The sequence below is a fragment of the Sphaerodactylus townsendi genome, linkage group LG07 (assembly GCF_021028975.2).
Source record: "Sphaerodactylus townsendi isolate TG3544 linkage group LG07, MPM_Stown_v2.3, whole genome shotgun sequence".
Lineage (NCBI taxonomy): Eukaryota > Metazoa > Chordata > Lepidosauria > Squamata > Sphaerodactylidae > Sphaerodactylus > Sphaerodactylus townsendi.
Window position 1 is genome coordinate 12,579,901 of NC_059431.1, and position 21,604 is coordinate 12,601,504.

A 21,604-nucleotide genomic window follows, 5' to 3' on the forward strand; every position below is an offset into this window, starting at 1 on the left:
GTTCCCATGGTGGTGGGATTCAAACACAGTGGCGTAGCGCCAATGGGGCTGGGCGGGGCATGACGGGGTGTGGCCGGGCATTCCAGGGGCAGGGCATTAATAATTTCTCTGTTACTGTAAAAAACTCTTACTGTAAAAAAAAAAGTTCCTAATTTCCAGCTGGTATCTTTCTGTCCATAATTTAAACTCATTATAGCAAGTCCTATCGTCTACTGCCAACAGAAACAACCACTTCTCCTCTAATTGACTGCCTGTCAAATCTTAATACTTTCAAATACTTAATTTTGTTTCTAGAAATCAAAAGAAGGATACTTTCCTTAAACAAGGAACTTTACCATATTTCTAAAACATGTTTTTAAAACAGCCCAACAGGGAGAATTATCCCGTTTTCTACCTTCGCTAACCAGCCACGTAGGAAACAACAGGACTTTATGATTTTTGGACCTAATGGAATTTCCAACGGAAAAGCAGACCCAATTAGTAACCCCCTCTCGGCACACACAAATAATTAGTAACCCACTCTTGGGAACTGGTGAGAACCTGCTGGATCCCACCTCTGCTTACCGTTACCATTATTTACTATTGCCATCACTTACCAATAATGATTTCTGATAGAGTTGCCCATTGCCCTAGTATTCCCTTATAAAAATTGATGGCTGAGTCTTTGCTCCTCCACGTCCACCCACTCCCCATACTTAACAGCTGTGGATCCTACTGTTAAGATTGTTAAATAAAGCTTGGAGGGAACTTTAACTTGAGAGAGTGGTATAGGAAAACACAATTCACCAGCTCAGAGGCGTCAGACTTAGCTGGAATCGTTCTCCGAAACAACCGTGACGGTGAACTCATTCATCTGGGACTACCGTGTGCGTGCTTTTCTCTTTGGCCGAAATCCTTGCAAAGTCTCCTCCTGTCAGGCAGAGATGGTAAACTAATCCCTCCTCTACCTAAGAACACCTGGCTGATCCAGCGTCTATTTTGGCTCTGCATATGTTGTCCCTTTTCATTCAAGCGGAACGTCCACTTGCTTGGATACAGCCTCGGTGCGCATGTGGCTGGCTTTGCCGGAAACTATGTACGTGGGACAATAGGTCGGATTACAGGTAAGTGCACCACCAGGTGACCTTTCATAAGTTAACCCTTCTCTCTACCTGCTTTAAGTGCTTGAGCTGCCTCCATGGCTTGCCAAACCCAGCACATTCTGGGGTTTCTCTTGCAGTATCTGCAAACCCTAATTGGGCTTGTTCAGAATCAGACCCGCACCCTGTGAAGGAAGAAGCAAGCCTTTATTGGCATAGACAACAGAACAACAATAATAAAAAATGGATTAAAAAGCATATACAATACAGGACATAAATGTTAGGTCGAAGGAAATCTACTGGCATTTAGTAATTTCCAGGAGAAAGTCTGCCACTATCATATAGAGAGGTGAGGGTTAATTCTAGGATTGTCCAACAAAATAGTGTAATCTAATTAAATTTGTGAGATGTGGTAAATGTAAAGGAGTGGAGATTCACATGGTTTCTGATCTGATTTCCTTTGAATCTTGAGATGGCGTAGTAATTGGTAGGCCAGAGATTCAATCCGTTTCATCAAGCATGGGCACAATCTTTTAGCCTTTTTTCTTGTTTATTAAATCTGCTATGGCCAGCTGTGCAGAGTGCATAACATTAAACCTGGCATGCATTATACTTTGAACAGGGGTTGTTAAGCAATACAGGTAGTGTGCCAAGTGGCCCTGTTCAAATGGGAGAGAAAAATACAGGGGGGAGCACGTTTTCTTGGCTGCGGTGATTAGGGTAGAGAACTCTCTATCCAATAGTTGACCTTTTAATTTCCTATAAGCTTCTGAATAGGACAAAGGGCAAAGTGAATCCACTGACAGTCCAATAGAGGCCATTTTTTCTTCAATTATGGAAAACCAGGGGTTGGAGTGGGTGTCGCCCTGTGAAGGAATGGTCCCCCAAGCCCCATTCTTTGATCCCAGAAGCCGTTGCTGTCCCGGGTCTCCATCCAGTGAGACAATTCTTATTCTCTCGCCCTTATTCCAAGTGTGGAGAGAAATACCAGCTGTTCTCTGAGTAGTAACTGCTGCCACTAGCAAATCTGGAAGAGTTCCTGCTAGCATGGAGTAGAGGTTAACAGCAGGTGGATTCTAATCTGGAGAACCAGGTTTGATTCCCCACTCCTCGACCTGACTGGCAGAGGCTGATCTGGAGAACCAGATATGTTTCTTCGCTCCTACATTCCTGCTGGGTGACCTTGGGCTAATCACAGATTTCTCAGAACTCTCTCAACCCACCTACCTCACAAGGTGTCAGCTGTAGGGAGAGGAAGGGAAAGGAGTTTGTAGGCCACCTTGAGTCTCCCTACAGGAGGGAAAAGTGGGGTATAAATCCAAACTCTTCCACTCTTCTTCTATGCTTCCACATTAGAATTACCATTCATTTTTACTCACTGTGCTTTCAAAACCGTTATTTTGTGCATTATTGAACATGATTCCTTGATTCAAGAGCATTTATAGTTCGTTGTATGTATAGTTCATTGTATTTTCAGATGGGTTGGGAACAGGGAGCGGGGTTGGCACTAGGACCCAGGTGGCGCATTCCACAACAAAGAAGAGCCAGCATGTTGAGTTCTGTAGCAGAGGAATATAGGATCTACTGACTTCTTTTTCTGAGACAGAGTGTAGCACAGAGGTGGGATCCAGCAGGTTCTCACAGGTTCCCAAGAGTAGGTTACTAATTATTTGTGTGTGCCAAGAGGGGGTTACTAATTGGTGATTTTGCCACGTGATTTTTGCCTTAGTTACGCCCCTCCTCTCAGCAGTAGCGCGCAGAACTTGAAGCAGTCTAGCAGGAGGTGCACCGGCGTGCGTGGCAGCCTGCACCTGCGTGCATTCGTTTCCCGCCCAAGGACCGGCGCAGCGGCTGCGTCCTTGCCACAGCCCCGCCCCGGAATGCCCCGCCCCGGAATACCTGGCCACGCCCCCGTTGTGCCCCACCCAGCCCCATTGGCGCTACGCCACAGTTTGAATCCCACCACTGGTGTAGCATGACGGTTAACATTAGCGGGTTTTGTTTGTTTATTAAAATATTGACACATGGCTTTTGCCTTGTCCTTTAAGGAGGCTTACAAAATTAAAAACATACAGAATCCAGTAAAACCCCATTTAGCTCTGTCCTCAAGAACATGCCTTCGGGTTAAACTGCACAAAAAAGTCCTTTCAAAATAAAAATACAGTAGCCCTTCAGCTACTCCGCTAAACTTCTAAAGAGGATCCTCCCTTTGTCTCCTCAGGGAGTTAATTCCATGGGGCAGGAGCCATTATACAGAAGGAATGGGCCCTAGTAAATGCTAAGTGGAACAAGATAAAGAAGGAATTTGCAGACATTTAGGGGGGGAAACCCCCACACCAGGGGAAACTATACTCCTCAGTGGATGAAAGTTTATGTGGCCCACCTCAATGGAAGCTGAGCTGGCCAGAGTACAGCACAGGGCAACCGAGATGATTACAGGGTTGGAGCACTTTCTCACAATCACCTTTCCTTCCCCTCTGCACAACAGAAACCTTGTGAGGTCTGTGGGGCTGAGAGAGTTCTGAAAGAACTGTGACTGGCCCAGGGTCACCCAGCGGTTTCCTGTGGAAGAGTGGGGAATCAAACCTGGTTCTCCAGACTTTCTCTCCTGAAGAGTGAGGGACTTCTCAGTTTAGAAAAGGCATAAGAACATAAGAAGGAGAACATAAGAACAAGCCAGCTGGATCAGACCAGAGTCCATCTAGTCCAGCTCTCTGCTACTCGCAGTGGCCCACCAGGGCATGACGAAGGGGCGACATGATAGAGACCCATAAAGTATGCACGGGGTGGCGTGAGCTGACGAAGAGAAATTTCTCTCTCTTCCAAAATGCTACCCGTGTTTCCCCGAAAATAAGACAGGGTCTTATATTAATTTTTGCTCCAAAAGATGCATTAGGTCTTATTTTCAGGGGACGTCTTATTTTTTTCACCATGATTTTGCGCCCCCCATGTGACCAGATCAGCTACGCTGGGAAATCTGTAACTAGAGATTATTTTGGGAGTAGGGCTTATATTTCAAGCATCCTCCAAAAATCCTGAAAAATCATGCTAGGGCTTATTTTCAGGAGAGATCTTATTTTCGGGGAAACAGAGTAGAACTTGAGGGCATCCAATGAAGCTGATGGACAAGGAGATTCAGGATGGACCAAAGGAAATCTTTCTTTACACAGCAAGTGATTAAAAGATGGAGTTCTCTTCAGAGGATATAGTAATGGCCACATCGTTAGACAGTTTTGAAAGGGGATTCATGGAGGGTAGCTCTTTCAGTGACTACTAAGAAGAGTCCAATTTTATACCCTGCTTTTCCCTACCCTTAAGGAGTCTCACAGCCACCTTCCCTTCCCTTCCCCTCTGCACAACAGACACCTTGTGAGGTAGGTGGGTCGGAGAGAGTTCAGAGAGAACTGTGACTAGCCCAAGGTCACCCAGCAGGCTTCATGTGGAAGAGTTTTCCAGATTAGAGTCCGCCACTCATGTGGAGGAGTGGGGGATCAAACCTGGATCACCAGATTCAAGTCTGCCTCTCTTAACCACTACACCATGCTGGGTCTCATAAGGAAACTCCATGTTCCAAGGCAGTAAACCTCTGGACCCCAGAGCCATGAGGCAAATCAAGGGAAGGTCTTGGCCTCTACAACCTTTCATTGGACCTCCAGAATAACCCGTTGGCCAGAATAACTGGTTGTGTGAGATGCTAGACTAGATGGATCACTGGTCTGATCCAGCAAGATTCTTCTTCTGTTCTTAAGCATTAACCATGCGTTACTGATGCTTCAGGTTTAGATCCAGCGGGTCCGATGTTTGAAGGAGTTGAACCCAACAAGCGTCTCTCTCCGGACGATGCGGATTTTGTGGACGTCTTGCACACGTATACAAGGGAAGCTCTGGGTGTCAGCATCGGGATTCAGATGCCCGTGGGTCACGTCGATGTCTACCCCAATGGAGGAGATGTCCAGCCAGGGTGTTCCTTGACTGACGTCTTGGGATCCCTTGCCTATGGGAGTAAGTGCCTCTGCTTTCTGAAATCGGGGGTCGTGGAAGACGGGGCTCACAGACTCCGCCATCTTGAATAGCTTGTCATAACTCCACTCCCAAGCCCAGTTCAGTTGAAGATGGTTTTATTTAGGACTGCATTTGATTCAGTTCAGTCCTTTTAAAAAAAATTTAATTCAGTTCTTTCAGTTTTAAACGATTGATTTGAAAGTGGCAGCCTTTATGTCTTTTATTGTGCTTTGTTTCGGTTGCAAATCTCAAGAAAGGACGAGTAGTGTGACTCACAGTCACAACAAAAGGGAAAATCCCTGAAACATCACTACACAAGGGTGACACGTATAGCCCTTGTGTAGTGACATTTTAGGGATTTCCCCTATTATTGTGAGTGTGAGTCACACCACACTTTTACTTTTGTGTATTTTGTGTATGGCTGCCTGGCATGAAACTTTTGCTTTCCCTACTGAAGATAGAGATGGAGTGCTTTTTAAGGTAAATTTAGATTGTAGGTCTGGTGGGCAGCCCCATCCAAACAGGAGATGGCAGGTGACAGCGTTGATGCGGCACCGTCCCGAAGTTCCGATAGAGCAGTGGTGGCGAATCTATGGCACAAGTGCCAGAGGTGGCACTCAGTGCCCTTTCTGTGGGCACGCGCGCACAGAGTTCATCACCACCACCACCCCCACCCCCCCCACCCACACATCTAGGCTGGCCTGGGCCTCTGGGCACAACGCTCCACAGCGAGCAGGAAGGACTTGGCTGGCGGGCCTGGTGCCTTTGCTCTGGGTGGCTGATGCCTGAGTGGGGGGCAGAGGAGGCGGAGATGCTAGAGAAGTGCAGAGTGGTGCGCGCGGGACTTGGCGTGCACGCTGGACTAAAACGTCAGTATTCGGGTTAAATTGCCGTGTTGGCACTTTGCGAGAAACAAGTGGGTTTTGGGTTGCAGTTTGGGCACTCGGTCTCAAAAAGGTTCACCATCACTGCCCTAGAGGCTTTCTGGCAGCATGGCGAGTCTTTCATAGCGTAAAAGTCTCCCCGCCTTCATGGGTTGCGATGGACCTACACCAGAGGTGGGATCTAGCAGGTTCTCACAGGTTCCCAAGAGTAGGTTACTAATTATTTGTGTGTGCCGAGAGGGGGTTACTAATTGGTGATTTTGCCACGTGATTTTTGCCTTAGTTACACCCCTCCTCTCAGCAGTAGCGCGCAGTAGAACTTGAGGCAGTCTAGCAGGAGGTGCACCAGCGTGCGTGGCAACCTGCGCCTGCGTGCATTTGTTTCCTGCCCAAGGACCGGCGCAGCGGCTGCATCCTTGCCACAGCCCCACCCAGCAATGCCCCGCCCCCGGAATGCCCGGCCACGCCCCTGTTGTGCCCTGCCCAGCCCCATTGGCGCTATGCCACAGTTTGAATCCCACCACCATGGGAACCTGTTACTAAAATTTTTGGATCCCACCACTGACCTACACCACCTAGAAGAGTAGTTTAAGTCCCAACTGCAGCCTGGCCTGGCAGTGTAACTTCAACAAAGTCCAGGAGGGAGCCAATTAAAGTTGGCTCCTTGCTGCCCATGCCCCCAGTCTGCTCCCTGCAGTGGCGGTAGGGGCCCTAGGATGCTGGCACGGCACCCAGCACCATATTCCAGCACCGGAGGGGGCGGCAGTGACCACCTGATCACCCCTCCACCTGGGTAAGTGCCCCAAGGAGGGCGAATCTGCTGGCGCGAAGGTGCATCACTCCCAAGCAGGGATTCAGGACACACACCCTTTGGGTGGGGTCTTAATTGCTCAAGAACCGGATTGGCCACAATGGTTAAGATTTAAAAAAGAAAAAGCTAAAAATGAGGCATCCTACTTCCCTCAGGGAATGTTACAAATCTGATCACATTCCTAGAGAGGTTACTAAAAGCCTCCTCTCCGTTTCTGGACTCTGAGGAATTCAGAATTAAATTGATAAATATTCTCAATAAATGTTCATTTGACTGTATGTTATTGATAACTGATAAGGCAACTAAGGAGTGGGAGGATTTGTTACAAGGAATAGAATATATAGAATCAGGTTTAAAGAGCACAGTTCAGCAGTGTGTTTTGGATGTGAAAATTCAGGAACTAGAAAGCAGTTTTAAAAACTTCCGTGATCAAGGTGGTGCCAACAGGTAAAAAAACCTCTAGCTGTGGATTATTTCACGCTGTAGAACTTTGAGAGTGAAAGTTAAACAAAATGGGCTAGTCAGATGACAGAGATGACCGGTTCTGCGGCAGACTGTCTGGCAACGTGCAGGATTTCCATTGGCGGTTAATGTACAGGACTACTTTGGCCTAGAAAACCTGTGCAGACATGTGTTTACATTAATGCATCTCCCACTTTTCTCCCCAGCTGGCACTCAAAGCAGCTTAGAACGTTATTCTCTCTTCTCCATTCTCTCACAACAACAACCCTGTGAGGGAGGCCAATCCGAGTGACTTTGACAGGCCCAAAGTCACCCAGTCAGTTTCCATGGTAGAGGTGCAGGTTTGAATATGGGTTACCCAGGGTTCTAGTCCACCAGTCCATATATATATGTATTAATTTTCATAAATTAAAAAAAAGAGAAACAACAAACTTTAACATTAATAAAACATTAATCCTCCTTAACAAAATCCGATCTGTAATAAAGTAATTCTACTTACTACGAAAACTGACTCAATACATCTTAAAACATAATGATCTGTTCTTTACATTCTTGTATCTTCCTGTCTACTTCCAAATATATATTTCCTTCTATATATATCATGAATACTGACAGGTAAATTTCAAAAGTTACCATTTTTAATCATGGAAGCACGAAAACAGCATCAATGAATAGTATTCTTTCTGGTTGCTGCTCTTGGATTACTGGTACCCAGTGTGGTGTTGTGGATTCTAATCTGGGGAACTGGATTTGTTTCTCTGCTCCTACACATGAAGCCTGCTGTCAGTCACAGTTCTCTCAGCTCCCCCCTGTCTCACGAGGGGCTTGTTGTAGGGACAGGAAGGGAAGGCGATTTTATATTTATTTATTTTATTTATTTATTTCTCAAATTTAATATCCTGCCTCTCTCCTTTCGGACTTGGGGCAGCATGCAACAATATGAAATAATTAAAACAATTTAAAACATTGTTGAGACTCCATTCAGTAGGAAAAAAGCAGGATGTAAAAACCAACTCTTCTTCCAAGAGCAGCCCTCTAAGAGTGGGTTTGATTCCCCACTCCTCCACATGAAGCCTGCTGGGTCACCGTGGGCCAGTCACAGTTCTCTCTGAACTCTATCAGCCCCACCTGCCTCACAAGGTGTCTGTTGTGGGGAGAGAAAGGGAAAGGATGTCTTGTCGAAGGCTTTCATGGCCGGAATCACTGGGGTGCTGTGTGGTTTCCAGGCTGTGTGGCCGTGTTCTAGCAGCATTCTCTCCTGACGTTTTGCCTGCATCTGTGGCTGGCATCTTCAGAGGATCATCAGATGCCAGCCACAGATGCAGGCGAAACGTCAGGAGAGAATGCTGCTAGAACACAGCCACACAGCCCGGAAACCACACAGCAGCCAAAGGGGAAGGAGTTTATAAGCTGTTTTGAGACTCCTTACAGGAGAGAAAAGAGGGGTATAAAAACCAATTCTTCTTCTTCCTCCTTTTACAACTTTACTTTGGAATGAGCTTGCGTGTGAAATCTTTGCAATGCATGTGACCTTTTCTGTATTTACGGCTTGCTATTCAGCTTCGATTTAGGATGCCCTTCCGCATCCTACTGTAAAAACGTGGCTGTTCCCTGACCAATCTTGCCTCATGTGGCATTACAGACAGCCTGTAAATCTGACCCCGTAGGGGGGCTCTTTCTTTTTGTTGTGGTGAAGGATGGCGAATGTCTGTTTTTTACTGCCTCTTAAATAAATACCCTTTTTTTCCTCCCCCACCCCCCACCCCCATCACAGATATCGGGGACGCCATGCGGTGTGAACACGAGCGCTCCGTGTTCCTCTTTGTGGACTCGCTGGTGAACCAAGATAAGCAGAGCTTCGCCTTCCAGTGCACCGACTCCGGCCGCTTCAAAAAAGGGATCTGCTTGAGCTGCCGGAAGAACCGCTGCACCGGCATCGGCTACAACGCCAAGAAGATGCGCAACAAGAGGAACACCAAGATGTATTTGAAAACACGGGCTGACATGCCTTATAAAGGTGGGCTTTCTCCCTCTGTGTGTAAAGTGGTGTCACGTCGCAGCTGATTTCTGGTGACCCCGGAACAGCAGCCGGGGGAGAAACGTTTCAGGTGTTCTCCTGTGCTCCTTCAATCATATCGGCCACCTCCCCATGGCTGCTTTTCATTAAAAGGAATTGTTTCCTGTTATGTCACATTTGGCCTTCACTTGGGTTCAGGGGCTTCGATCCAAATGTGAGAACCACACCTGATTTTTGACATGAAGGCCCCCCTTTGCTTAACTTTTCCACTTTTATCTGTAATTTAGTGCCCAGAAAGGACAATTATTTTCTTTCCACTGCGTCTGAAGAAGTGGACTGTAACTCTTGAAATAAATGTTGTTAGTCTTTAAGGTGCCTCTGGAATAGTTTGGTTTTGCTGCTAAAGACGAACTCAGCTACTCCTCTGGAAGGGTCTTTTCCTTCACAGTTGCTTGAACTCCCTGATTGTCCCTCAAAAAGTATCCCTTTTCCTGATGGGCCACCAACCTTCATAGCTGTTGTTGAATTGTTTCTGCTTTCCACCTCAAAATCTGAGCAAGCATCCCTGTTTGCTGTGCAAAACTGGGGGACATACTATTCAACTAGTGAAAGGAATCCTGGGGCGCTGCTTGAAATGCAGCCACAGCTCCATTACACCTAAGTGTGTTAAGTGTCTGCCTTCGTGTCTCTGCAGTTTATCACTACCAAATGAAGATACACGTCTTCAGCTACAAAAACATGGGAGAAACCGAGCCCACCTTCTCTGTTACGCTGCACGGCACCAACAGCGACTCCCAGCCCCTGCCTTTGGAAATGTGAGTGGACAATTGACGCCCCTGGCCTTTGGTTTGTTGATTTTATGAAGCTCTTGGATCTGCTGTTCCTAAGAAATTTCTTCAGGTTCTCTCCTTCGTATCAGTTTACCTGCAAGAAGCTCAGAGAATTCTGTCTGGACTCCTGTTGTCCAGAGAACAGCCCAACTTTGCAGGAAGCTTTTGAGTAAAGATGGGCACCAGATTTCCGACTGTGAATGTGATCGGCTTAAAGCTAGAAAGTTGATTTAGTCCAGGGTTTCCTTATGTGGTGCCTATGGGCACCTAATATGGCACCCCACCGTACTTTCCTTGGTCCCCACAAGTATTTCAAAAAGTGGGCAAGACCGGCATGGTGTAGTGCCGTGGTGGCGAACCTTTGGCACTCCAGATGTTATGGACTACAATTCCCATCAGCCCCTGCCAGCACGGCCAATTGGCCATGCTGGCAGGGGCTGATGGGAATTGTAGCCCATAACATCTGGAGTGCCAAAGGTTCGCCATCACTGGTGTAGTGGTTAAGAGCAGGTGGATTCGAATATAAAGAACTGGGTTTGATTCCCCACTCCTCCACCTGAGTGGCGGAGGCTTATCTGGTGAACCAGATATGTTTCCACTCTCCTACATTCCACCTTGGGCTAGTCCAGGGGTCTGCAACCTGTGGCTCTCCAGATGTTCATGGACTACAATTCCATGGACTACGATTCCAATTGGCCATGCTGGCAGGGGCTGATGGGAATAGTAGTCCATGAACATCTGGAGAGCCGCAGGTTGCAGATTGCAGACCCCTGGGCTAGTCACAGTCCTCTCGGGACTTTCTGAGCCTCACCTGCCTCACAAGGTGTCTGTTGTGGGGACTGCCTGTTCGTGCTGCTTTGCCACATGAACGGAGAATGCTCCCTAGGAGTGGCAGGACATTCCCTCGCCTCTGCTTCCAGCGTAGTTTGCAGACTGGATCCAGTGACTGATCTGCATTTAGAGACAAGCTACATCTGACAAAGATGAACAGGTTTGCCACTGGCTGCCCTCAATGCGACTTCTCGGGCCTCTCCTTGCAGATACGGGCAGATAGGACTGAACTTCACCAATACTTTCCTGGTTTACACCGAAGAAGACGTGGGAGATGTCCTGAAGATCAAGCTCACGTGGGCGGGATCCAACGAGTCGTGGTACAGCCTGTGGAAGCAGCTCAGGAGTTACTGGTCTCAGCCGGACGGTTCAGTCAAGGAGCTTCGGATCAGGCGTATTCGGGTGAAGTCTGGAGAAACTCAGAAGAAGTAAGCACTGGGCTGCCCGGGATGAACTGGTGGTTTCTGGAGACAGAGGCTGGGTTGAAGCAGAGGCGTAGCTCCAAGGGGACAGGGGGCACGCGATGCACTGGGCGCGTGCCCCTGTGAGGGCGTGGCGGGGGCATTCCAGGGTGGGACAGGGGTGTTATGAGACAGGATGTAGGCAGAAGATGCACCGGTGCACCAGATACTTTCCCCCCTTACTACGACTCTGGGTTAGAGTAATTGGGGTGGGGGCAGAATGTGGCCTATATCCAGCCATGCAGTTCTTCTGACAGAATTAGGGTTGCTCACTGAGGTAGACAACAGCCTGACCCACAGACCAGTCCACCACCCTGACTTAACGTCGCCGCAGGAGCAAAATCGGGAGGTCGGTGTGACAGTGTGCGATACCATGACATTGCTTCCGGGTGGATACCCGGAAGTTATGACATGATGACCATGGCGCTCTCGGAATTTCCCAGATCTCTGTGGTTGCTACCATAGAGATTTGGGGAACTTCTAGAATGTCACTTGTGCTATGATGTCACTTCCAGTTAAGCCCCTGTAAGTGACCTCATTATGTCAGAAATCATAATTTTCCCAGTCACTGCCCCCTAAATGTTTCTCGTTGGTAATCTTAGATGGAAAGTGTTGACATTTGGGGATCACCGAGAGGTGATTTCTAACCATTCCCACTTCCTCTGTTCAGCGTCCCTTTGGTTCCTCCACTGACGCCCCCCCCACACCGGAACAAAACTTCTGGTCATCCAGTGGGCTGTAGCAGGAGTGGGGATCACGGAAGTCTCACTCTGTGAAATCCACAGTCGTCCGCAGACCTTTTCCCAGTCTGAATTGTGTGGAAAGCCAGGACATTTGGTCTGTGCATATAATAAGGACTGTGTCTCGTGATAACCTCAGCATTCTACCGGAGAGCAAATCGGAAAAAAGCAACAGGAAACTTTTCACCACTTGAGACTTCCCTATGCTAAGCAAGGTAGTACAAAGGTCTGATAATAATGTAGAATCAGTGAACTGTTCTGGTTCCTAATATTTTTTTATTTATTTATTGGTTTTCTAAACCTTCCTCCTCCTAGGGGCTCCGGGCGGTATGGCTGGGCCAACAAGGGTAATAAACAGTACAAACAGTGCAACAGCAGTATAAAACCATTTAAAAAACATAACATAAAACAAACTAATTAGCCATATAATAAAAACAGGAACCATATATCGTCAAGACGAGGGTGTTTCATCCCTCCCCTTTCCCCACCTTTTATGCCCTATCGGGAGGCTGGGGATGAAATGGCAGCTAGTGTACCTCTAACTGAGAAGCTGGAATGCTCTGGCTGGAACAGGGTTCTCCAGCTTACAGGCCCTTCAAGTGGAAACTCTGGGTAAGTCTCCGCGAGGGCCTCTGATCTCCTCAGGTGAATCCTGTCTCCACCAGGTGGGGCCAGGGCTGTAAAAGTTCCCGCCCTTGTAGAGGCTAGCTCTGATAGCCTGATATTGCCCCAGAGTTAGCTACATGCTTTCAAACATACCTTTGTGGTTATGGGGAGGGCTAGAAACTCGTATATCTTCGGGGCAATAGAGGATTAAATCGGATGATCCAAGGTGAAATTTGGTGTCCTCAAGCTGCTAAGAAACAGCTAGATTAGAGAGCCTAGCACCTTTTATGCTTATTTATTACGAAGATTTCTAGTTACTTCCCTTTCCTAAATCTGGAAGTATCCTGTTTCTAGCTGATGCCCTCTGGGAAACTAAGCAAGCACAAGTGGGGCAAGGCGAAGGAGAAATGCATGAGATTTGCAGGACATACCGCCCTTTCCCAGTGCGAGTTTCCTTTTCCCAATGTCTGAGATAGCCTTTGGAAAAGTGAATGATCTAGGCAAGGGGTTTGCAACCTGTGGCTCTCCTCCAGATGTTCATGAATTACACCCCATCTGTAGCCGCCCCTGGCCGGCATGGCCAATTGGCAAGTTTCAGCTCTGTTTTTAGTTTGGCTGGCACAACAAATTTCCTTCCCTCTGGGAATTAATACTTGAATCTCATTAGGCTTGTAAACGGTGCCATGGTTTAGTGTTCTAGCAAGATGCTGATTTCCGCCAGTGGTTGACATCTTCAGAGGATCTCTGAAGATCCTCTGAAGATGCCAGCCACAGATACAGGCGAAACGTCAGGAGAGAATGCTGCTAGAACACGGCCATACAGCCCGGAAACCACACAGCACCCAAGTGATTCCGGCCGTGAAAGCCTTCGACAATACAAATTTAACTACTGTTTGTCGCTGGGTTTTCCCTCCAAAATCCCTTTCACAACGTCTTACTTCTGTTTGTTTATTTTTCTTGCCTCTCAGGCTCACTTTTTGTGCAGAGGACCCCCAGGTGACCAAGATCTCTCCCGGCAAAGAGCTCTGGTTCGTGAAATGTCGTGATGACTGGCAGGTGAAGAATCGAACCAGGCAAGTCTCAGATGTAGCCCAATCTTCTGAAGCATCAGCTCCGCCAATGGTCCTCAAGTCAGGTCACAACCAGATTTCCCAGTTGCACACTTATGGTGTGAAAACTCCGGCCAATTTTAGTACTTGCCTGCTGGTGCTCAGCTGATCAGTGGGTAGAAAATGGGAGCAAATAAATGGGGAATCATCCTGGAGAGAAAAATAAAAATAAGGACTCATCTACTTATAGATGGCTTTGACCATAGAGTATCTGGTGACTCCTAGAGCAACCAGGAAGTGGCAAGGATAGCTGTAGCAATCACCAGGAACTCTTATCAGGCAATCCAGGTGCAGCTAAATGTTGACAGCACCATCACCAAATCTGTTATGTGCCGAATCCCTATAAATTGGGCTGAGGGAGGGAGGATTTAAAGGCATAGCATGTGTGCTTGGGGGAGCTGGATTTTTCTCCTCTGGCACCCACCCCCATGGTCTCCCCTCCCCCCCACAATACTCATTTCCCACCTTCTAGCTATGAACAACCGTTGGGAGAAAAAGTAATCAGAGGAAGGGGAGCAACACAGTCAGGGTGAGGTTTCAGCTCGTTGCCCATTTCTCAGTAAGGACTGAGTGTTCAAACGGGGCCACGCATTTCTGTCCATGAAATGCAGTTTGCGCAGCCTCAGTTTGCCTTGGGGCTGTGTAACAAAAGGAAAGTTGAGATCTCAGTCTCCAACTAGTTTTACTCTTCAGTACTGGGATTGCTGTTTTGTTATTAGCCTTTTACAATTGAAAAAAAAAGTTTTTAAAGAACACTTCTTTCAAAAGTTTGTAGCCATGTTTGTAATGCAAGAAGAGCAAAATATGACTTTTAACACAAAGCAGACAGCCTCATTTTGAAAAATGAAATCAAACGTAGGTGGAAGAATTAAACCTCCTCTCCCTCTCCTGCATGGCTCCAAGGCAAATTGAGGCTCTGTGGCTGCTGTCAGCTCTTGATGGATGGGACAATATCCATCTATTTAGGGATGGAGAGAGAGTAGAAATAGCTTTTGGCAATTTTCCTATTTCTCCAAGGCTGACACAAAAAGGCTTCTGGCTGGTGCATGAAAAAGACGATGTTCTCAAACGTCAGGACAGTTCCGCTAACACCCCAGCCAATATTTTGTGCAGTTAAATCGCCCTGCAATTTATAGAACTAGACAGTCTGTTCACTATGTGTTGGATTGTGAGTAATTTTGCAACCTAAACAAGGAATGCTGATTAGATAATTCAGCAAAAGTTTGCTTCGAGACTTGTTTGCAACTGTTTGAGGTTTCTGCTCACAGAAGGGAGAAGGGTGTAAATGGGAGAAAGACTGAACGCAGGAGCTGGGGAAATGTGCTATCACTTGGCAAATTATCTCCTGCAATGAAATGTAAAGAATGCAGTTGGGGTAATCTTGTGGCACTTTGCCTAGAAGACATTTAGCCTTGAAGCTTTTGACCCAAGAATGTGATAATGACAAAAGCTGGTGTGGAATTCTACAGTTGGATATATCTCTTGCCATCATCCCTTAACAAAACAAAAAACACAATTGCAGTGGCGTAGCACCAAGGGGACAGGTGGGTGCGATGCACCGGGTGCATGCCCCTGTGGAGGGGGGTGTTCCAGGATGAGGGCATGCCAGAGGTGAGGGGTGCACACGTGCCCTAGGCGCAGTTCCCCTTCGCTCTGTCCTTGCCCAATTGCATTTTGGGCCATCATAGGACATTTCTGTTTTTTAAAGCAAGCAGGTTCTTAAGTTACTGTAGTTGCAAACAATCTGATTTTGGCCCCAAACTCCAGCCTTCCACTGGCCATAGTCTCTAGTCCAGGGCTCATCAAACTATGGCCCTCTACATGTTCATAGACTACAATTCCCATGAGCCTTACCACTTGGCCATGCTGGCAGGGGCTGATGGGAATTGTAGTCCATGAACATCTGGAGGGCCATAGTTTGAAGACCCCTGCTCTAGGCACTGCTCCAGCGCCAGTCTACAATACAGACATAAAACTGGCCTACCTTATAGGGTTATTGTGAGGACTACCAAGAGCATGCACGTGAGACACTACAGCACTATGGAACATTTTCCTGATCCATTTGCACTTTCAATAGCACAGCAACAGCAAAATATGACTTAAAATTTTAGGTAGCATCCTGATCACGCGACCAATAATGGTAGGTTAGTATTATCCCCATTTTGCAGATGGGGTTGAAGTAAGACTGAGAGAGAGGTTGCTGTCGGACTAGCTGATACAGCCAGAATTGCCGTGATTTGTTCCTCCGTTTTAAGAGAGAATTCAGACACTGTTGTTGGCAACCTGTCACACTCAAGTGTTTTCCCCGCTGTCCTCCCCTTTTCTTTGCAGTCCTGATTTGTGGCGATTCGCTAATGTGAAAAAATATGATTGCCGTCCCGACGTGGACGGTCAAAAGCGCTATTGAGAATTTTGAAGGCTGGAACCCTTAAATTTCCTGCCTCCTCTCTGCTTTCATCTCAGTTATTACTTTCTGGTCGCCTGATGGGTCACAGCTTCATAAGAACATAAGAACGAGCCTGCTGGATCAGACCAGAGTCCATCTAGTCCAGCACTCTTCTACTCACAGTGGCCCACCAGGTGCCTTTGGGAGCTCACGGGCAGGAGGTGAAAGCAATGGCCTGCTGCGGCTGCTGCTGCTCCCAAGCACCTGGACCGTTAAGGCATTTGCAATCTCAGATCCAGGAGGATCAAGATTGGGAGCCATAGATCGACTTCTCCTCCATCAATCTGCCCAAGCCCCTTTTAGGCTTATGTTCTGGTGATGAGCAGGAAGCAGAGGTGGGATCCAGCAGGTTCTCACAGGTTCCCGAGAGTAGGTTACTCATTATTTGTGTGTGCCGAGAGGGGGTTACTAATTAAGAACATAAGAACATAAGAACATAAGAACAAGCCAGCTGGATCAGACCAAAGTCCATCTAGTCCAGCTCTCTGCTACTCGCAGTGGCCCACCAGGTGCCTTTGGGAGCTCACATGTAGGAGGTGAACGCAATGGCCTTCTGCGGCTGTTGCTCCCGATCACCTGGTCTGTTAAGGCATTTGCAATCTCAGATCAAAGAGGATCAAGATTGGTAGCCATAAATCGACTTCTCCTCCATCAATCTGCCCAAGCCCCTTTTAAAGCTATCCAGGTTAGTGGCCCTCACCACCTCCTGTGGCAGCATATTCCAAACACCCATCACACGTGGCGTGAAGAAGTGTTTCCTTTTATTAGTCCTCATTCTTCCCCCCAGCATTTTCAATGAATGCCCCCTGGTTCTAGTATTGTGAGAAAGAGAGAAAAATTTCTCTCTGTCAACATTTTCTACCCCATGCATAATTTTATAGACTTCAATCATATCCCCCCTCAGCTGTCTCCTCTCCAAACTAAAGAGCCCCAAACGCTGCAGCTTCCATTCATCAATCCATTCATTTGTGGAGAGGAGCAGGAAAGAGCTTAGGTCCTCCATTTTACTTTATAGCCAAAGTCACACTTTTGGCATTGTTGAAATTTTGTGTCACTTCTATGGCGATGGAAAGTGTCTTCAAGCCACAGCCAACTTGTGGCTATCCGTGTCAAACTCAGGCCCTTCAGATGTTCATGGACTACGATTCCCAGCGGCCCCTGCTAGCATGGTCAATTGGCCCTGCTGGCATGGACTGATGGGAATCATAGTCCATGAACACCTGGAGAGCCCGAGTTTGACATATCTGCGAGATTTCCAAGGCCAGACACATTCAGGCAGTTAGCCCTTGCCTGCCTCCAAAGGAACCTTGGAGTTCCTTGGTTGTCTCCTATACCAGCCAGGGCCAAACCTGCTTAGCTTCCCACTTCTATAGCAGTTATGAAAAAAAATTGTTGTTATACTGCTCTCATGAAATTATGATTAAAAATTAAGCAATTGAAAAGGTGTCTTCAACCTTCTACCCACTCAAAGGCCTGATAATTACCCCCAATTTAGGAACGTCATGGCTATGGGAAGCAACCCAGGGGGCGGGGGGTGTTGCAAAGGAGTATTGTAATGCAGTGTTGTGACATGTTATTATAATGTGACATGTATTGTAATGCAGTGTTATGACATGTAGAAAGCAAGTTGCAATTTCGCTTGCCCCTGATCACAGAAAAGCAATGCTGGATTGCAGGAAAAGAGTCCCAGCGTGGAAGCAGTCTGAACCAGTTTGCATAAAGCATCTTAGAAAACCTAAGGCAGTGGTGGTGAACCTGTGGCACGGGTGCCAGAGGTGGCACTCAGAGCCCGCTCTGTGGGCACGTGCAAACAAAGTGCTCCCCCCACCCCCACATCTAGGCTGGCCTGGGCCTCTGGGCTCGATTATTAGCATTAAACCTAAGACCTAGTTTTAGGGTAGTAGTGTAGGTAACCCTGTTAAGCGCTGTTGAATCCCACTGATTTTCATGCGAAGAACTAAAGCGTGATCCTTTACCTGGGAGTAAGCACGGTTGCTGGCAATGTGGCTTGCTTCTGAGTAAATCCTCCTAGGGTCGTGATTCACCCATTGGAAGAGTTGCACGGTTGCTTCAAAGCAAAGCCACCGACTACCACCAAGCTTACTCCTGAGTAACACACTCCTTGGAGCCAACTGTTTTTTCTAAACTAAAACCTCATTATTCAGGTTAAATTGCCATGTTGGCACTTGGCGATAAATAAGTTGGTTTTGGGTTGCAGTTTGGGCACTTGGTCTCGAAAAGGTTCGCCATCACTGACCTAAGGAGATCTACACTGAATTCTATTCAGATCTATGGGGCTTAATCCCAGGGCAGTGTTCTTAGAAATTCACCATCCATGTGAAGCAGCAGTGACCACTGAACTGGGACTTCCTGATTCCTACCTTGATCTTAGCTACTACACTGCAACACCTCTTCATCATGATAATAAGAAATACCCAAGGGGAAAAAGCCACACAGCAAAAATAACAAGTGGAACTAATTGTCTGTAGCATTTTTGGGTTTCTCTTGTGTGTGCGCGTTTGTTTCTGAAATTTGCTATAACTTGACCAGTAGCTTTAAAAGAAGCTTTAAAAGAAGTAGAAGAAGAGTTTGGATTTGTATCCCCCCTTTCTCTCCTATAGGAGACTCAAAGGGGCTTACAATCTCCTTGCCCTTCCCCCCTCACAACAAATACTCTGTGAGCTCCAGATATATATGCCTGTGCTAAACTGGGCGGTATTCTACCATCAGTCAGCGGAAGTGTCTCTAGCTTAAATGGCTCTTCCGTGGGATAGTCTGGTGGAAATGCCGCTGGTTGGAGGAATATTCTTCAGACAGGAGGAAGGCTTCCACCTTTGCTTTGCGATCTGTTAAAATACAAGCCAGCGATTCTGCAAGGAAGACAATAGCTATTATTTAATTTTCTTTGTTTTAAAAAAATTATGTCCTGCCTTTTAGTCCTTTCAGGGCTGCAAGGCGGCTAACTGGTAAAAACAAAGCCATGTAAAAATGCACCACAGAGACAAGTTAAAAGCACAGATGGAATACAAAACAGACATCGACTAAAACCGTAGGGTAGGGAGGGAAAAATTATTGAGGGGATTCCAGAATTATTAAGAGAATGCCTAAAAAAGCAACATAAGAACATAAGAACACGCCAGTTGGATCAGACCAGAGTCCATCTAGTCCAGCATTCCTCTACTAGCAGTGGCCCACCAGGTGCCTTTGGGAGCAAGGGCCTTCTGCTGCTGCTGCTCCTGAGCACCTGGTCTGCTAAGGAAGGCATTTGCAATCTGAGATCAAGGAGGACCAAGATTGGTAGCCATAGATCGACTTCTCCTCCATAAATCTGTCCAAGCCCTTTTTAAAGCTATCCAGGTTTGCAGCCATCACCACCTCCTGTGGCAGCATATTCCAAACACCAATCACACGTTGTGTGAAGAAGTGTTTCCTTTTATTAGTCCTAATTCTTCCCCCCAGCATTTTCAATGATGGAGAGTTCCCCCCAGCATTTTCAACAGAAGGGAGAAGGCAGATATCCCTGGGAAAATAGCTAATTGGGCAGAGTTCCCATCTCAGGTAAATAAATGCCTAACCTCAGAACACGTGCCTCTGAAGATAACTGTAATGGTTGGGTAGATTCCTATTCATAGGCTGCTAGGTTGGTGGCTTCATTATTGGGAATATGTCGAGTCTTAAAGCTTGCAAGTAGAGCAAACCACTTTCTAAGAACTGCTTCTAATACCAAATTTGTCACACTCACACATACCCAGCAAACGTTCCGTTCCTGGGTCTTGTTTTCTACCAATGACTTCACAATTTTGAATAAAATTCTATCCCGTCACTTTACATATTTTTTTTCCTTCTCCCCCTTAGATCAGCGACCAACTTGCTCTGAAACGTCCCCCTTTGGAGACTTGCTGTACTCAGCGGGGAATCGAACTGGCCAAAACGGTGAGAGGAGGCGAATGCCGAAGAGGACAGCTGAACAAACCGGCTACTGCGTCTCTGGCTTCTTATCTTTCCTTCTTGCACTCTCAGCGCCTGACTGTGTAAAGGCGGAACTCTCCGTCTCCTCAAAATGTGACAATGTGAACGCTGTTTCTAGGAACACGAGAATGTCCTGTATTTATGCCTACCCCTCTTATGACTAACTTATTTAAAGCGACAGTCTGTTAGTAAATCGGCCCTCTTTTTGGGAGAGCCCAATGTGTGCCTAAACCGGCTTGTCCGGATGAGCAACTGCTTGCTGTCCAGTCTCTCTGTCTTCTGTTCTCCACTCACAAACTACGAGCACACAGTTGCTACTGGAATACTTTGCTTGCCTTGTCAAAAGGCCACTCTGCATATTCTGACCTGAGAGAGGAGTGTCTTCCAGCATCTGCTATTGAAGAGGAACTCGACAACGGAACCCTAACTCTTAATGAGAGCCAGCGTGGTGTAGTGGTTAAGAGCAGGTGCACTCTAATCTGGAGAACCGGGTTTGATTCCCCACACTGCCACTTGACCTGTGGAGGCTTATTTGGTGAATCAGATTAGCTTGTGCACTCCCACACATGGGTGACCTTGGGCTAGTCACAGTACTTTGGAGCTCTCTCAGCCCCACCTACCTCACAGGGTGTTTGTTGTGATGGGAGGGGGAGGGAAAGGAGATTATAAGCCCCTTTGAGTCTCCTTACTGGAGAGAAAGGGCGGGATATGAATCCAAACTCCTCTTCTTCTTAATATCAGAACCACCAATATTCTCCTTTTCATTAAACCTTGTGGTTCCTGTCTGCAAGTCAGCTAAGTGTCACCAGGAAAATAGAGGCAGATTTGCAGGGCTGTGAAACAGTGGCGTAGCGCCAACGGGTCAGGGGGGCACAATGCCCAAGGTGCGGGCCGGTGCAGGGGCGTGGCGGGGGCTCAGGGCGCACGCAGACCCCTGGCACAGTTCCCCCTTGCTCCACCCCTGCTGTGAAGAGCCATCAGAAGCCCCACAACAACAATTTTCTCAGGGTCTCTCTTTGCAGCTCCTAGGTCCACCCCATACATTGTGAAAACCAATCACTGGACTCGCCTGGCTCCATGGAAACCCTACAACCCAACAGTGACGAAGGCCCCAGAATTTTTTTAGTCTACTCGTTCCCCCATCTGCTCCCACGGTCTTCCCACTTCAATACAATAACTATCAGAAAGTTTCCCTGTGCCCTCATAGTCAAAGCTCTCTTGTTGAAAAGACTGCTCGCGGTTTGTGGGATGAATGACTGAAAATTAGAGGTGTCCACCTGTCTCTTTGTTCCCATAATGCTAGAAAAGCAACCTCAGCTATATTTCCTGCATGCCCCTTTGCGGGTTACATAAGAAT

At 47.2% G+C, this 21,604-nt stretch overlaps 1 protein-coding gene across 1 annotated transcript in view; it reads left to right on the forward strand.

Moving 5' to 3' along the window:
* LIPG (lipase G, endothelial type) overlaps nt 1-20,802 on the forward strand; it is a 38,319-nt gene extending 17,517 nt beyond the window's left edge. The window contains exons 4-10 of the mRNA XM_048504606.1: nt 1,013-1,103; nt 4,857-5,081; nt 9,013-9,255; nt 9,950-10,070; nt 11,126-11,344; nt 13,692-13,796; nt 20,134-20,802. Coding sequence (XP_048360563.1) covers nt 1,013-1,103; nt 4,857-5,081; nt 9,013-9,255; nt 9,950-10,070; nt 11,126-11,344; nt 13,692-13,796; nt 20,134-20,155 — 1,026 coding nt within the window. The 3' untranslated portion in view covers nt 20,156-20,802. The remainder of the gene's footprint in view (nt 1-1,012; nt 1,104-4,856; nt 5,082-9,012; nt 9,256-9,949; nt 10,071-11,125; nt 11,345-13,691; nt 13,797-20,133) is intronic.
* The last annotated feature ends 802 nt before the right edge of the window (nt 20,803-21,604 follow it).